At 36.5% G+C, this 13,847-nt stretch overlaps 1 protein-coding gene across 2 annotated transcripts in view; it reads right to left on the minus strand.

Annotated features, from left to right (window-relative positions):
- The window catches only part of Dnah12 (dynein axonemal heavy chain 12), a 244,057-nt gene that overhangs the window by 213,353 nt on the left and 16,857 nt on the right, over positions 1-13,847 (minus strand). For both annotated transcript variants that reach the window (XM_063257331.1, XM_063257330.1), the window contains exons 9-13: positions 11,915-12,103; positions 11,103-11,259; positions 10,392-10,483; positions 4,450-4,628; positions 1,178-1,313 (exon numbers count right to left, since the gene is read on the minus strand). In XM_063257331.1, coding sequence (XP_063113401.1) covers positions 1,178-1,313; positions 4,450-4,628; positions 10,392-10,483; positions 11,103-11,259; positions 11,915-12,103 — 753 coding nt within the window. The remainder of the gene's footprint in view (positions 1-1,177; positions 1,314-4,449; positions 4,629-10,391; positions 10,484-11,102; positions 11,260-11,914; positions 12,104-13,847) is intronic.

The raw sequence follows: 13,847 nt of genomic DNA on the forward strand, positions 1-13,847 counted from the left end.
GTTAATCTTTACAGAAAAAATCATAAAACACAGAAATGTTGAAGAGATAAATAAAAGATTTATCATAAATGGAAGACTTCATTTTGTAAATGAGTCTATTCTCTCACTCACTTAATATGTCCCTAATCAAAACCTCAATAGATTTTTGCAGAATGTAAAAACCTGATTCTAAAATTGATATGAAAATGCTAAGGACCAAAAACAAACAAAAAACTCAATGATAAACAGGATAAGAATAAATATACCACCTGCTATTATTCCTTAGCAGTTAAAACTAAGTTACGTATAGTCTTAACACAAGGATAGGCAAAAAGACCACTGGAGGTAAACAGAAGGTCTCAAAACAGATCTGTACATACATGGACGGTCATAGTCAGGGGTTGCAAGGAGAACAATTACATTCAGGACACAGAACTTATAATACTATTTTATAATGGTCACCCAAAGTTAAATACAGGAAAGAGCAGAAACTCTGTCCACAATATTAAAGACCTAGAAAACTCAGGTGAGGGCTTGTATCCTACAATGATATCCTGCATGAGTCCAGCTGAAGACCTAGAGCCCATGATAATGCCTCCCGTGAGTTCAACTGGAGGTCTAGAGCCCATGACAAGGACTCATGCAGGTCTGTTTTATGGATCTGTGCTGGGAAGGCCCAAAGGTCAGCAGTAGAAGCTAACAAGTCTATGCCAGGAAGGTGAAGGATCTGTGCCAGCAGGTAGAAGGTTCTACACTGGAGCCAAGAATAAGCCAAGATAAGGACGACAGCCATACTCAGCGACAAGGGCCTGAGCTCCTCCAATGATAAATGGCCAAATTCATATTGGAGAAGCCAGCATGACAAGGTCCTCCAGGAGAACCAACAGCTCCAAACAGCAATGCTTAGGAGAACTCACAACACCTCACTCTTCCTCTCCATGTCTCTATCTATGCTGGCAACTTTCCTCAGGTGGGCCATCTATACCCAGCACCATGCTGATTTAATTCAGCAGGTGTTAAGTTGACCACCAGTTTTAACTCATAACATGAACACTTGGTATACTGTGGAGGTAGCAATGCAGGCAGTGGGAGTGCTCACTTTGATAAATACTGTGTGTGTTTTGTACATCCTCAATATGCACATAGTTCACAATGAAAAAAAACATTTAAAATATCTAATCTAAGAAAAGTTTCTTACCTCGATCCTTAAACCCAGCTCTTGAATTCTTACAGTCCGAGCTTTTTCTACATAAGATATCAGATCCATCATCTCTTCTGTAGTCTCAGGGACTTTTAGAGCATGTTCTTTAATTGCTTCAAATTCACTGCAAATGCTAACATAATACTCCGTTTTACTATACTTACAGTAATTAATACTATATTCAGAGTGTGTTGTTTTAATTATATAATAGGAACTACATTTCCTAAAAATAATTGCTTAGTTCATTAAGATTAATAATATTTAAGTTTAACTGATATAACTCAGGATATATCATACATTAATAAAATCTCTGAAATTAAGGTAATATTTTCATATGAAATTACAGACATTAAATTTCTTTCTAGTGACCTCTTTGGCCTTATCGAATATTCAGATAAACAGAGTGGCCTAAAGCATACCTTGGATCAGACAGTCTGAACCCTGCTTCAGTTGCTATTTACTAGCTGTATTGTCATATCATTTCCAGAAATTTTAGGAGGAGAAGCTCACGCAAAAACAAAGTATAAAAATGATCAACAATTTAAAAAATACATTTTAATTCATGAAAGTATTTCAGTTATAGTATGTGGTGGAAATTATTCATTTATGTAATAAATAATTGAGTCCCTACAATGTGCTAAGCAAGCTTCTAACCATTTGAGATATAACAGCAAACAAAACCAAGTCCCCATCCTAATACATCCTACATCCAAGCAGAGGGAGACAAAAGTGCATAAACACACACAAGGCAGCAAGTTCTGTGAAAGAAAACAGAGCAAAGTAAGGGCGGAAAGTGAGGGAAGGTGTCACTGTCTCCTACAGAATGGCTAGGGAAGGCTTTTCAGGCAAGTGATGTCCCAGACGAGGAAAGACCTAGTCACCTGGGCAGCAGCAAATAACCCAAGGTGAGACAAGGAAACAGGGAAGCATGCAAACATCAGGAAAAGCCTTCCAGGAAGAAAGGCCACCGTCGCATGAACTGTGCCGTTGCCGTTCTCTCAGCGGGAATGTGAAGACACGAGAAAGAGGTAAATTCTAACCCTGTACCATCCTCGGGGAACTTCCATGTGGTATATTTACGGTACAAAGCATGCTGGTTTGTCTGACAGCCACACACCTGTTTAATCATTTGATTTACTTGGTGCCTACGGTCTATCAGCCACGCTGTTAGATGTTTTCCAAGTGTTACCCGTGTGGATGGGAAGGCAACATGGCTGAGACATCTGTCACCCCACTGAGCACCAGAGTCGATTGGCTGATCCAGACAGCTAAGCGGGTGTCCCCTTTCTCCCTCGCCACTCATGTGTGTCCCTCCCTAAGCAGCTGCACTCTTGATTGCTCATCACTCAGTCAAAAAGAATGGCTGCCCGGACAGAGGAGGACCTTTTCCTCCACTGAGGGTATATGAACAGCTGTGCTCCCAGCTAGAACCTCCAGACAGCCTCTCAAATATTACCTGTGACTGTAACATTGTACTTGCAAAGTAGTAGTAACGCGGCGAGTGCTAGGAAGGGCAAACACACCAGCATGCATCCAAAGGAAACACCGTAGTATCAGGTGGGAAGACGGGCAGAGGTCAGATCACACAGAGCTTTAAAGCTAATTCTTGGTTATCAAAAATGTAAGGGGATGCGTTAATGTAGACAAGGCAACAGACCAATGGTCCTCCTGGGAACACCAGTTCTTGATAGAACAGGATCCATGTCCCCTGTGAAGAGACATTTCAGCAAAAGAGGCAGTGTGATAAGAGCCAGGTGGTCTAAGCAGAAGCTAAACAGAACCACCAAGTAAGTGAATTGGTCTTTAATGACCCTGCACTTGGCCTAGTGAGTCACATTTCCTTGTCTCAAGTATGGAATTCAAAGAAGAAGAAATCAAAAATCAATTAAATGGTGGAAAAAAATCAATTAAATGGTGGACACACACAAGGCTTTTTCAGCTGCTCTTATATCATGGGTTTATAAAAATATCATTATTTTGACAAAAATGAAAGAATGTTCCAAAAACAATCACAACTTTGACAAAATTTTAACAAGAGATGGAGATCGGGGAAAGAGAAAGTTGGGAAATTGGAACAATTCGTTTTTTTCAAGAAAAGTAAGAAATAAAGTGTGTGTGTGATCTAATTTTGAAATATCAATAGCAAATTGAAAATTTGTTTAAACAAAATAAAACAGTGTGAAAGAAGTAAAACACATCTGCATACATACATAGCTAGGAGGCCACTGATTTAGGAGTCCAGCTTGACAGCTCTCCTACACAATAGTGAGACCATCACCATTTTACAAATGAAAAAAATAAACTATGTGATAGAGGAAGTAAATATTGGGGTGAAGAATGAGTCAAATATTACAGAAAATCTATAATCTTTTCATTATCATGCAATCTATATTCAATGTTCATTTACTTACATTTTTTAAAAAAACCCTGGTATCCTTAAAATTAGTGGCACATGCCTCTAATTCCAGCCCTCAGGAGGCTGAGGCAGGAGGATAGCCAGGACTTTGAGGATAGCCATGATTTCAAGGTCAGCCTGGGCTAGTAAGTTCAAGGCCAGCCTGAACTACATAGTGAGACCTTGTCTCAAAAAACAAATAAAAAAGAAAGAGAGAAAGAAAAAAAGAAAGACCTAGTTTCAAACAGTATTTTGCTAATCTACCTTGATAACCAACTTGAATGAATTATGACATTCCTGGACAGGTGATTGGATCATGGGGCACCAACTTCAGTGAAGGGTTAGCTCACTGGTGAGTGCCCAACTGAATGGGCAGGAGGTGAGGCAGGAAGAAGTGAATGAAGGGAGGGTGGCCTTGGAGACTATATCTGGTCCCTGGCCCCTTCTGCTCTGGTTCGTCCCCTGCTCTCTGCTTCCTGTCACTATAGGGTGCTCAGCTTTCCCCCACTGTATCTTTCTGCATGATGTTTCTTTCTGCCTTGGAGCCACCAACTACGGACTGATATCATAACCAGATTAACTCACTACTTCTTCAAGTTGTGGGTATCAAGTATTTTGTTGCGGACACGAGAATACTAACTCATACAAGTATCAACCAAAAAGAATCCAAAACTAATCTTGAGTCCTATTGACCAAAAAGAATCCAGTCTGATGGAACCACAAAAGAACGTTCGAAAGAGGGAACTAAGGGGGAAAAGTGGTAAGGGCAATACCTACTTACACATTTTAATCTTTTGTCTTTAAGCAAGAGTTATTATATAAAAATACTTCGTTTGGCCCTCTTTTTCTGAGTATGATAATTAATTCTACTCACCATTCATTTTCTTTTCTGTGTTTTGAAGCTATGTCACTTAATAACATGTTTGCAAAGGCTTTTGCTTTGTTCGTCAGGCCTGTCTTCAAATCTTCACAATCCAAACGCACCATAGGGTAATGAACCCACTGAGGCAAAAGCATTATTTCTGAGGCGAGGCTGAAAAATTTTTCTATAAACTTAAAAAAAATGCATAATTTTATAATTCATCAGTGACTTTATAGAACCCTATTATGTTGAAATTCTTAGTCATATAATATAAAAACAAATTCATTTCATTTTGCTAGAAGACAACTTTTTCCCATTTTTGCATAAATCTTTGCATGTGCAGATGTGTATGTAACATGGCCTGGGGATTGACCCAAGGCCTCACAGATGCTAAACACACATTCTACCACTAAGCCTAATTCCCAATCTCCATAAATTTTTGTTTCATTTATTTATTTTTTTAAATTTATTTAGTCTTTTTGAGAGAGGGTCTCACCATGCAGTTCAGGATGGACTTGAGCTCATTGTGTAGTCCAGGCTGATGTCAAACTTGCAACAATCCTCCTGCCTCAGCCTACCGAGTGCTGGCATTATAGGCGTGTACCACCATGCCTGGCTTATTATTTATGTTTGGTTTGGTTTGGTTTGGTTTGGTGTCAGGAATCAAACTCAGAATCTCATGCTTGCCAGGCAGGCCCTATGCCGCTGAACCACATCCCTGGCCCATTCTGTTTTAAACTTAACTTTTCACTAAAGAATTAGTCAGTCTGCTATTTTTGAAATCTTGACTTCATTAATTTCCACCCTGGTCTTTATAGTTTCTTTCCTTGTACTAGCTTTAGATCTGGATTGGTTTTGTTTTTCTTAAACTTTGTGGTGCATCATTAGGTTATTTATTTGGTTTCACTGTGTTTTGTCTGACGCAGGCTTTCACAGGTATAAACTTCTCTCTGAGGACAGCTTTCACTGTGTCCGATATGTTGTACTGGTATTATCACTCTAAGAACTAATTTCTTCCTTGATGTCTTCTGTGATCTTCTTCACTATGATAAAAACTGAATAACTATACAGTCTAACATTCCACCCTAAGTAGATATTCAAGAGAAATTGAAACATTTGCCAGGGATTTAGCTTAGGGCTCAAGCACCTGCCTGGAAATTGAAACATTTATCCAACAAAAACTCACAGATGAGTGTTAATAGTAGCTTCATGCACAACAGTCAAAAAACCAGAAACAATCTAAATGTCTGTCAACTTTCAAATAGAAACTGTGGTACAGAAGTCTTACAGAGGATATGTTCCAACAGCCCTAACGAACACCTCAAACTACAGATAATTCCCATGGATGCACACCTATGCTAAGGTTTAATTTATAAAAGTTATGTTAGTGGATCTCTGTCTCTCTCTCACACACACCCCCACAAATTCTTATTGTGCTTGTTTTTGAACTATAGTGGACCTCAATCAACTGAAAATGGGGAAAAATTTGTTGATAAGGGGACAATACTGTGCATCTGTTAAATGCAATACTGTTCAGCCATAAAAAGAATGATGTACTCCTACGTGCTACAACATGCGTGAACTTTGAACATGTTATGCTGAATTAAAGAATCCAGATGCAAAAGATAACATACTTTTTAATTTAATTTATATGAAAAATCCAGCATACAGAAACATATAAAGGCAAAAGAGGAATGTGTCTATGCATATGGCAACTGAAATGTATTTTGTAAATGCTTAAGCAATGTATGAATTACATTATAAAAACGAAAGGTAGGGAGCATTCGTACCAACAAACTTTTCAGAATATAAAGTTTTTCCAAGGGCAAAAGGGGCATTGCATACCAGCAATGGCTGTGCATCAAGAATATATAACCCTAAATACGTGTGCATCAAAAAACAGAACTTCAGCAGCCTACAGGGCAAAGAATCTGCCAATGGCCATCTGACTGAACTCAGAGCCTGATCCCATTCCCAACCAAGCCTTTAATGAAACCTCAGCCCAGCTGACAGCATGGCTATCACCTATGAGAGACCTCGAGACACAGACAACTCATTAAGCCTGGCTGGTTTCCTGACCCACAGATAATGTGAGATAATAAACTTTTTTATTTTTAAGTCACTACATTTTAGAAGTAATCTGGGCTTATCCTAGGAAAGCAATATTAGGTTAACATATAAACATCTATTCAAAATATTAACAGACAAAAAGAAGAGCCATATGATCAACTCAATACATGCAGCAAACGTATTTGACAAAATCCAGCATCCTCCTATGATTTAAAAAAAAAACTTGACACATCTAGAATAGAGGGGAAGTTCATCAAAAAATAAACATGCTTAAAAGCCAGCTATGATGGTACACACCTGTAATCCCAGCACTTGAGAGGCTGATGCAGGAGGATCATTGCAAATTCGAGGTTATAGCCTAGGCTACAAAGTAAACTCAAGGCCAGCCCAAATTGCATAACGAGACCTTGTGTCAAAAAAAACCCACACACACACAAAATATAACAGTATTTACAAGATATAGACAAGGTCTGGACAATGTAAACTACAAAATGTTATTGAGATATGGTAAAGAAAGCCCAAAGCAATAATTACTTGAATGATGCTACAGTAATTAATTGAATGATTCATTTTCAAGACAGCAATTCTTCCCAAATCGATACAGAGGGTTCAATGAAATCAATCCTAACCCAAATCCCAGATGCTTTCTTTAGAAATGAACAGGCTATTTTAAGACTTCTATGAAAATGCAAAGGACCTAAAATAGTCAAAATCATTTTGAAAAAGAATAAAATTAGATAATTTATACTACGTGATTTAAAAATTTACAAGTAAACTATGAAAACTTGAAAACTTGCATGTTTACAAGTAAACTATGAAAACTGTGGTACTTAATAAGAACAGACACGGCAGCAATACAGCTCAGTGGCACAGAGCCTGCCTGGCAGGCGTGAGGTTCTGAGTTCAATTCTCAGTACAAAAAAAAAAAACAAATAAGTACATAAACCAGTGGAAAAGAATAGATGATTCAGAAACAGAATTATAAATATAGAGGAAAAGATGCCAAGATAATTTAATTTAGGAAAGATAATAAATGATTTCAGAGTAGCGTGGATATCCACATAGAAAAAGAAGTTAAACCATGATCCGTATCCTTCCCACAGCATATACAACAACTCACTGTGATAGACCATAGACCTAAATAAAAAAGCTATAACTAGAAAAGCTCTAGAAGCAAATCCCCATGATCATGGCATAAGAAAACATTTCTTAGGGCACAAAAACCATGAACCTTAAAACGATAACTGAGATTTATTAAACTTAAAATATTAGTTCCTTAAGAGATATCATTTAAAAGATGAAAAGCCAAGGCAAAAACTAGAAGAAAATGTTCCTAAAATATATTTCAGATAAAAGACTTTTACCCAGACTATATAAAGAATGTTTAAAATTCAATAATAAGAATTATTACAATTTTTGTTTTTATTTTGTTTTTTTGAGACAGGGTCTCACTCTATAGTCTAGGCAGCCTGAACTCACAGTGATCCTCCTGCTTCAGCCTTTGAGTACCAGGATTACAGGCATGTGCTGAATTATTATAATTATAGTTATTAATTATGGCTCAACAATAAAATATAAAATCCAATTTAAATGTGAAACCTGTTGAACAGACACTGCACTTTGAAAAAATAAATGCACAAATGGAAAGTAACACAATGCAGACACTCAACACCCTCAGGCATCAGGGAAATGTAAATTAAAATCACAATGACACATGGACATGTACACAGTAGAATGGCTAAAGGAAAAGACTGTAATCCCAAAGATTGGAGCGGATATTGAAGACCTAAAAGTCTCATACACTGCTGCTAAAAAAATGTTAATATGTAACTGCTTTACAAAAAGCTTAGCAGTTTCTTTAAAAAGAAAATCAAGCATACATTACTCATACCATAAGCAGTCCAACTCCTAGGAAAAAGAATAAAAGCACATTCACTCCAAGTCTTGTAAGTAAAACACCATGCTAACTTTACTCATAATAACCAAGTAACTGAGAGCAACTCAAACACCCAACCAAAAGTAAATGTATAAACAAACTGTATAGCCACAAAGTGAAATACGAAGGACAAAGGAATGAATAACATACACAGAAAACAAAAACCTGAAAACTTTAAGCTAATCAAAGAAATCAGATGCAAAAGATTATGTAGTATGTATTATAATTCTATTTCTATGAAATTTTGAAAAAGAAATATGCAACCTATAGTGAGAGAAAAGTTACCTGCTGTTGCCTGAGCTCAGGGTAGGGTACAAGGCCATTGTCTGAGGTAGTGGAAGTATTATATATCCTGGCTCTAACAGTGATTACATGGGTGTTTAAATTTCTCAACACTCACATAACTTACCAATTTTATCTCAAAATGTTGACTTTTTTTGGTCTTTTCTGAGGCAAAATTTCACTATATGGTTCAGGCTGGCCTTGAACTCACGGCAATCTTCAGTCCTCAGCCTCCCGAGTGCTGAGATTACAGGTATGCACCACCGCACCAAGCTCAAAATGTTGATTTTTTAAAAGTTAACCATTTAGGGCCAGGGGTTTAGCTCAGCAGCATAAGCATCTGCCAGGCAAGCAAGAAGTTGTGAGTTTGATCCCTGGCACCAAAAAAAGTTAACCATTTTCAAAATGATTTAATCAAGGATAGAAATAGTTAACTAATAAATAAATATGTGGCTAAGCAGTAAAATGCTAGGATCAAGCAGGTGTTCTCTACAGAACTTCTTCAACTTCTCTACATGTTTAAAAGTTTCATAATAAAAGATTACAAAGTTAAAACTTATGAATCATTCCACAAAAGTAAAATCTAGGGTTGGAAGTGAAGTTCAAAAGCACAATGCCTACCTAACATGAATGAGCTCCTGGGTTCAACCCCTAGCATCTCAAGGGGAAAAAAGCAAAAATAAAATCTTATGGTCAAGAGAAAGAGCTAAAACAAAACCATGAACTTGGTTCTACCCAACAGAACAAAGATTCCTTTGAGAAATCTTTTCTCGCTCACTTTTTCTCCACCGCTCCTAGAATTACCTTCTAAAACTCAAATCCAAGTACAGTGCTGTGCATTACTTCCATAGTTAAAAGTTCTCAGAACAAAGTCCAAACTCTCAAGCAAGATTTTTCCTTGTGGCTCCAACCCACATTTCCAACTTCATCATATTCTAAACTTTCCATGTATTTATTCTTGCTGCTTCTTTATCTATTGTGCACTTACTGGCTGTTCGGTGAACACTTTTGAACACTTTGAGTCTTGTTCAAGCTCTATTCCTATGTTTCTGTCTGTAAATGTCCACTTCAAAACTTAGTTCACTTTTCACTTCTTGCAGGAGACTTCCACTTTTCCAAACCACAAACATTTTGACCCCCATGCATTCCCACAATACTGTGTTCATATATCCATTCCAGTGTTTACCTTAATACAGTATTTCATAGTTGTTTTTTGAGACAGGGTCTCGCTGTGTAGTTCAGAGTGGCTTTGAACTCACTATGCAGCGCAGGCTGGCCTTGAATTTAAGGCAATCCTGCCTCAGCCTCCCGAGTGCTGGGAGTACAAGCATGCACCACTACATCCAGTCCATAGTTGTTAATTCTGTCAAGCTCCCAAGGTAAGTATTTTGTGTCAGTTATTTTTGTATCACAAACATCTTAGTCATATTATTTATTTTTGCATTATCAGCATCTTACTAGGTACCTGAATGTGATGAGAAAGTTTTTTAACACTCAAGTGATGGGTAAGCGAATGCTAAAGACATTATGAGGTGAACCAACGAGTTTACTAAAATGAATATTTCAGATAATAAATTACTCACTTCAGTTGAAGCATTTAGAATAAAAGACCCTAATTTAAAAGAAATCTTAAACCAATTAAAACGATTAAAAAATTACCACCTACCTCTGTATATTCATCAAAAGTATGATCTTCTGCCTGAAAAGCCTCTATCATCTCAACTGCAGTCCCATCAAGGAGCCAATTGTATTTTTCAACTGAAAATTAATAATCGAATTAAAATCTCAACAGCATTTCTAAAAAAGTGATTTTTATATGATCATACAATAAGGCACTGTATCAGTTATTAATAATAGATTATGACATTTAAAGGAATAGATAGAATATAAGAGATTTAATAGGTAAATCAAATTAAATACAATTTTAAATAAAGCTAACAGACTACCTGAGGCTTTTAAAATAATTTAGAGATACAGAATGCCAGTTAGCAGATGGTTTCTCAAATAACTACTACTCATCCTGACCTCATACACACACCTGAAGACACCAACCAATAAAACTGAGGTGTAGCTTTTGCAATACTAGTCTAGAAATTACCTTGATTTCTACCTTTTATTTCCTTTCCTCTTTATTCCAACATCTATTTTTTCTACTCTTTGACTTTACCCTGCTTCAGTTAACATTCGCTTTTTGGATCAGGCAATAAAACTACAATCTATTAGATCTGATCTCTGACTATGCCAAAAGCAAACATACGCTCACTTCTGGCCCTTCAGCTCTTTCCAAACAGTCCCAGACAACCAAATAGCTGGCAAAATATCCTAGTTGAAAATCAAGTAATAAAAAAATAAGTAACATTAAATATGTTGTATATACCATATGTCTCATAATGTTTTCTGGCACCTTCTAAATTCTGATGTACTGCCGCCTTCAGGGTATTAAGAGCCCATTGTAACACATGTTCAGGAAGTTCTGTGTCAAGATTTACAGGTGTTGAAGTTCCTGACAGCCAAGAAGGAACTGTTTGGACATTCTAAAACATGAAAATAAAATATATGCAATAAATATCTAACTGTCTTGTATTTTTAAGCAGACTTCTTTGGTCCAAGAAAAGATAATGCAACACAAAATAATAATTTAAAAATGAATAGTTTGTAGTCCAATATAAAAACAAATTGGGGCAGACATGGTGGTGTACGCCTGTACTCCCAGAATCAGCGGACTGAGGCAGGGCTGCTGGGAGTTCAAAACCAGCCTGGGCTACATAGTGAGTTCAAGGCTAGTATGAACTACAAAGTGAGACCCTGTCTCAGAAAAAAAAATCCAAATTGGGGTGGTTTTCTGTCATTCAATATTTATCAATTATAATGTCAACATGATCTGACTAGAAAACTCTAGAAAAAACAAATATTAGAACTTTTTCTTAAGAAGCTTGTATCTCCGTAAGGAAATGAAAAATGCCTAAAAATATCAATTCATAACTATGAGAACAAAGATAGAAAATATCACTTTCAACCAGGATATGTTTTCTTAAAAAAGCACTTTCTAATTTAAAGTAATTTTGGAGAAGAAAATGAACAGCTACACCATTTATGTGTATAAATGCTTCATAGAGATTCAACACCAATAATTTAAAAATCTGAATAGACCCACAAAAAACCCCCTGATGTGTAGGGAAGATTTAATACCTGCAAAACTTCAGCTATTCGCTCTACCAAACCTAAAATAATGTCTTCCAACTCTTGAAAGGTAGGATAAAATTCCATTTTATCATCCTCACATGTCAATTCCATCTTAAATATTGGCAGCCTTTGTTGATCTTTTGGATCAAATAGTTTTACAAATCCTTCTACAGTTCTCCTTAAGACATCCTTTATCTGTATAATATCATAAATAACTATTATTTTAGGAGGTACAAATTCAACCTTTAAGTAAAATCAATGATTTGTCACATATAATGAAAGCATTCTATAAATCTATTTAGTCTTGAAATTATCATCATTCAGGATAATATATTCTTAATAAAGGTAGTCTAAAACAGTAAGTAGAATATCATATAAGCCACAATTTTTTTTATTTTTGTTTTCTGAGACAGGGTCTCGCTATGCAGTTCAGGCTGGCCTTTGTAGCCCAAGCTGGTCTCACACTTGCAGCGATCCTCCTGCCTCAGTGTCCTAAGTGCTGGGATTACAGGCATGTGTCATCTCACCTAGCCTAAACCACAATTTTTAAAATAGAATATTAACAATGTAGTAGGCCAATGCAGAACTTCTCACATTTTATATTTACTCTCTCAGTAGCACACAAGACATTACAGAAAAGGAAACAACCTATGAAGAATGGGGGTACAGAAGCTCTGACGCCTGGTGGCGAAAGTATAACAGGGTGACCCGTGCATGGGATACCAGAGCTAGTGCCTTTTGTCACAAGAGCCAGTTGTTATATACTCAAGAATTTGGGGAGCCAATTACAAATCCCTTAGAAATTAAGATCTACTGTTATTTATACCACATATTTACTATAGCACAGAAATTTTTCCTCTAGGAGCCGTATTTCCTGTAGAATGTTAGAAGACACAAAGCCACTGAAACTTAGAAACATGTACAATGTGTTTCTAGGTACCAACACTGCATTTTATGTGGAACTAATGGATGGAAAGGTGATGCAGAAGACAAATACAGGTCTGAGTGATCTTTAAAACATCACTGTACTCATCTCTTTACTCCTTCCCAATCATAATTCTCTTTAGACAATAAAGACAGGGAAAACCCATGTTTATTAATTAGAGTGTTACCCAAAGCTATTAAATAGGAATGCCATCTTTTTAATGATGCAAGACAAAATTCATGGAATTTCCAGAGATCTTCACCAAAAAAGAAAGATTTTTCAAAATTATTTTTGCAGAATTATATGTATACAACAGTAAAAACTGAGGATCCCATAATTCAGTTACACAAATTAATACTCTGGCATTTAAAGTTGATGAATAACATTTTGAGTCAGACTTTACTGATAACAAAATAAGAATCAATCAATTTGGAATTTAGTAATTTCTAAAAACATATTTATTAACATGGACCTTTTTTAAAAGAAGTTTGAATCCCAGCACTGATGAGGCTGAGGCTGGAGATGTGCTTCAAGTTTGAGGCTAACCTGGGCTATATAATGAGTTGAAGACCAGCCCAAACTGTACAGCAAGGCAGTGTCTCAAAAAACAAACAAAAATTCGAGTTTCCCAACATGAATACAGGGATTCAATGAAAGATCAACCCAAAATTCAAAGGGGAAGTTTGAGAGGGATACTTGAGAATTATTCAGTATTGGCCATGAGTTAAAATTTCATTTTCAATTTAGAAGACTTTTGTGGTTTTTTGTTTGTTTGTTTGCTTGGTTTAGTTGGGGTTGTTTTGTTTTGTTTTGTTTTGTTTTGTTTGCAGAATTGGGGATTGAACCCAGGGAGCCCTAAATTACAACCCCACTTTTTTTGAAAAAGCATCTCACTGGGTTGCTGAGGCTAGCCTCAAACTTGTGATCCTCCTGCTTAGTTTCCTGACTATCTGGGACTATAGATAAAACCTTCTCCAGGACTTTATTTTTTAAATATTCATCAAACTTTATTTT

This window comes from Cavia porcellus, unplaced genomic scaffold (genome assembly GCF_034190915.1).
Source record: "Cavia porcellus strain 051 isolate PalLab524CR breed Dunkin Hartley unplaced genomic scaffold, mCavPor4.1 scaffold_10, whole genome shotgun sequence".
Classification (NCBI taxonomy): Eukaryota; Metazoa; Chordata; class Mammalia; order Rodentia; family Caviidae; genus Cavia; species Cavia porcellus.